This window comes from Rhea americana, unplaced genomic scaffold (genome assembly GCF_003343005.1).
Source record: "Rhea americana isolate MKP2758 unplaced genomic scaffold, rheAme1 scaffold_10, whole genome shotgun sequence".
NCBI lineage: Eukaryota > Metazoa > Chordata > Aves > Rheiformes > Rheidae > Rhea > Rhea americana.
Window position 1 is genome coordinate 1,811,358 of NW_028185039.1, and position 4,143 is coordinate 1,815,500.

General features: G+C 44.1%; 1 protein-coding gene across 1 annotated transcript; it reads left to right on the plus strand.

The window, feature by feature from the left end:
• Window positions 1–6: 6 nt before the first annotated feature.
• On the plus strand, window positions 7–2,558 carry PSMG3 (proteasome assembly chaperone 3). Its single transcript, XM_085301161.1, has 2 exons — window positions 7–252; window positions 2,008–2,558. The coding sequence occupies exons 1-2, from the start codon at window positions 37–39 to the stop codon at window positions 2,158–2,160; spliced, it is 369 nt and encodes a 122-aa protein (XP_085157287.1). The 5' UTR covers window positions 7–36; the 3' UTR covers window positions 2,161–2,558.
• Window positions 2,559–4,143: the final 1,585 nt, after the last annotated feature.

The following is a 4,143-nucleotide window of genomic DNA, read 5'->3' on the forward strand; positions in this document are numbered from 1 at the left end:
GCGCTCCCCGGGCAGCCGCGGCGTCGCCTCGGCGCCATGGCGGCCAGCGCGGCGGTGAGCTCGAGGCAGCGGGCGGCCGTGGTGCGCGGCGTCCCCACGGAGGTGGTGTGCACGGCCTTCTCCAACGCCGTGCTCGTCGTGGCCACGCAGTACGGCAAGATGGGCACCCTCGTCTACGTGGAGCCCGCGCGGGCCGGCGGCGGCCTCGCCCGGCCTGCGCTCGCCACCAGAGTGCTGCTGGGCCAGGACGAGGTAACGACCCGTGGAAGCGGCTTGGGAAGCCTGCGCCGAGGGAGGACGCGTTGATCCGGAAAGCACGCGCCCTCGCTCCCCAGCGCAACGAAAGTCCGGCCAGCTGCGCGCCGCGCGTTTTCGGGGCCTGCTGTCCGTGCCTGACGGGACGCGGCGTGCTGGGCCGCGGTTGCGGGAGCCTTCGTGCAGCTCCTGCTGATTTAAGAGCAAACACGCAGCCTTTGATAACCCTTTTTGGGGCTCCTGTTCCAGTCGGTTTCCCTTTCCCAGTCCCCTTTCTCCTCTGCGTTTCACTGTGCCAGCCCCATAGTGGTCTTCAGTTGCCCTCTCCCAAGTGTGCTGCCAGCACCTGCCTTTGATGCACTTTAATTTGTTTGCTTCAACAAAATGAGTTTTTATCGACCATTTCACGAGGCTGGAGAGAAAACAAAAGAAAACATATTTTGCAAAGCGTCAACTAGTCAAGCATTAAACAAAAAGTTATAGAGCTGCAGGATTATGAGGCTTTCCATCAGGGCTGGAGCTATCAAATATTACTTGCTAACTTTAACTAGAAAAACTCTAGCAGCACAAGTTCCTGATTCTGTGTGCAGCTTCTCTTTATGGAGTTTTTTTTTCTTCAGTATTAGCCTGCCTTCTTTGGATGCGAGATGCTTTGCTTTCCCTGGTGTGATGACTGTTAATTCAAAAAAAAAAAAAAAAAAAAAAAAAAAAAAAAAAAAAAAAAAAAAAGCAGAACTCCAGCCTGCCCTAAGCTGTTTGTGTTGTATTTCATTGGAAACAGGAGGTGCCTTAATTACTTACTTTGTTACATAGTATTTTAAAATAATTTTAGCAAGTTATTCAATCTAAACTTTAAGAAAAGGCTTTTACTAGTTAGCTAACTTCCTGCTTTTTGTTTGGGATGCTGCAAATTCTGACCCATGCTGGTAGCTAAAATCAAACAACCTAATCCTTCAGGTAAAATGTGTAAGAGTGTGAGTGTAAGTGAAACCTGAACAAGCTGTATGTTCTTGTTAAAGAAACCTCGTTAAGATTATATCCATTTTCTTTCTTCCTTTAGCCTCACTGCTTATTTCTCATTTTCATTATTCTATTAAAATCTAAAACAAAATGGATTTCACACATGGTGTCCAAAGGCTGTGTATATAACACCATTCCGTGGTCTCTAAGAATTGCTAAAATAAGGTAATTTTTTTTCCTGAGTTTCTCAGCAGAACACACCSTCTTCAGCAATAAATTTTTAAATGAAAGTAGAACTTAGAGACTTCTTCATAAATTAGTTTGTGATGGGAATAGAAGTTTTGGATCCATGGTATTTTATGTAGTTTGATACTTGGTGCTGAAGTCTGGGGGGAGAAGGATTAGCAAAAGGAAAAAATCTCCATACTGGCTTTCCAAGTTTTCCAGACTGATGCAAAACTTGATTCAAGTGYAACTCCAGTTAAATTGTTTCAGGGTGGTTTGGGTGTCTATCAGTCATGGGCCCAAACTGTTTCATTTTAAGCTGGCTGAGAATGTGCTTTCTAAAATGTCTTGTACCATGATTTGGCTTTGCTGACCGGCTAGACTGTGAGTCTGTTTCAAATCATGTTTAAACTGTTCAACAAACTTGAATGCTAGGACTGAGTCCAGGGTAGACAGGTTCTCTATGTACTTCATGAACGAGTCATTGCAGGACTTCTCATCTGCTGGCTAATGTGGGAGGGTTCTCCCAAGTGTAACAGTACCTATCCATATACTCTTGCTTTTCAGCCCCTCGTCCATGTTTGTGCTAAAAACCTGGTGGCGTTCGTCTCTCAGGAAGCTGGGAATAAACCTGTCCTTCTTGCCATGGCTTTAAAGGACAAGACCATGGAAGGAATACAAGCTCTACGGGAAGTGATCCGAAGTTGCCAAGTGTGGTGAAGTTGTGCCATCTGGATTCAAGGAAATGAGTCCATGACTCATCACCATTTTTTAAAAAGAACAAAAAAATGAAAATGATGGAATGTCTTTATGCTGGTTTTGGACATGATGAGGAATTTCATGAATTTTTCTCTACTGTGTAGAACACTTGAGGGTTTTGTTATTGTTACAGGTTTGCAGTCCATACAGACAGGGATTAGATGAGAACAATTGTCTCGACGTACAAGAGAAATTTTATTTTTATCACATTGGGTGGGATGAATATTTGGAAAAGTGCACAGCTCTGCATTTGTGTCCTGATAAGTGATAGATTCCAAACTCTGTAGCTATAAAACACTGTACTGCAAAGGGGAAACACCCAGCGCGGAGCGAATAAAAGAAACATTGATGAATACTGATTTTACCGTGGTATTTTCTTTTCTTTTTTTTTTTTTTTTCCTATGTGAAAATCACTTCAATTGAAATATAAGCCTCAGTCGCAAATCAACAGCAACTGCATAATGGGAAAGATTTTGTTGCTTGTTTTTTAAGGAAATGAGTCCTATATGACTGCCTTTATCCTTGGGTCAGTCCCTTTCTAATGCATTCTGAACCCACTCTCCAATTTCAGTCAGGTTTTAAAGAGGGGTAGATAATTACCCTCTACAAGTTTCATGAAAGCTGACATCAGGATAGAAGAGAGGAAAACGTATTACTGGTAAGGAAAAATACGAGAAAATCTCATCTGTTTATGTATTATATACTACCAGCCCATCAGAGAGTCAGCACAGGCACAGCACCTGCCACGTGCTGCCCCTCTGCTGAYGTACCCGTCACTGGGCTTCTCAGGAGGGAACCACGGGGCAAGTTACACGGTGCTGTTTCTCCAGAGTTCGTYGAAAAAGAAAAAAAAAAGCATCTGCATGAGGTCATGAGAATTAATGCAATGTTGGCTATTCCAACTTTTGTCTGGAAAGCCCGTCTSCTTTTACCTCTTGTAACAAGTAACACCAAGTAGTACGTTTCTGAGTAACTTATTAAACACTTTTGTCACTTATGAACTTCACTGAGCAAACAGAGACCTGCCCTTGCATCTAGATTCTGAGCAGTGAAGATCTGTGCTGTGTTTAAGACCTATTCATAAAAGCAGAATTAAAAACACACACGTGTGTCCTACACAGACCCAGTTGCTGGCTTGTTTCTGTTGCTAAAAAGTCCCCGAAGAGTGGAATCGCAGAGAAAGATTCTTTTCTCTGAAGTGAGGATTATTTACATTATTTAAAGCATTATGAGAAATGAAACTTTTTTAAAAAGCAGTTCAAAAACTGCAGGCTTGCAGCTGCCCTTCACAAGAAATTTCATCTAAAAATAATTTTCCGAAATGTGCTTCCAAGAATCAAAGATTTGCATCTGTCAGAACTCCARATTTTCCTTCTATGATTCTATGATTCTTTTACACTTTTTTTTTTTCAGTCTAGGATGGTTGGAAGAGGCATATTGAATCTGTTAATGTTGATCCTGGTTTGCTAGTAGAGATTCTTTCCTGACACAAAATGAAAAGCGTTTCKCCAGCGCCTGGTGCTCTTACGTTGTCCGTAGCTTCAGCAACTTGTGGGAATCATATGTTAACTAGAAAATTGAATGTAGAGCACGTCTTAGACCATGGCGTKATAGTATACTACCTGCGCCCCAAAGACTAAGAGAGTGTTACCGCCGAAAAGCCGACCGGGGTGACCGCTGTCGTTTCCTGGTTGTGTCACCRGATCCGCGCGCGACGGCCGGTATGGAAAGGACGCGGAGATCTCCCCTGCCTGGTGCTCTACAGCCGACCTGCCTTGCTGCCTTTCTACGGGCAGCAAATAAATAACGCAGCAGACACTGGGCTTGACGCTTAGCTTCCGCTCTGCGGTAGATCTGCCCCAAAAAATAGACATCCGAGCCTGGCTGTTTGGACGACCAGCTCTCTGCCWTTTAACCATCGTCCTCCTTCTGCGGAAGGATTAG

Coding starts and splice junctions, on each gene's coding strand:
- PSMG3 (XM_085301161.1), top strand. CDS start 37: ATGGCGGCCAGCGCGGCGGTGAGCTCGAGGCAGCGGGCGGCCGTGGTG. Junction 253..2,007: donor TGCTGCTGGGCCAGGACGAG/GTAACGACCCGT, acceptor CTTGCTTTTCAG/CCCCTCGTCCATGTTTGTGC.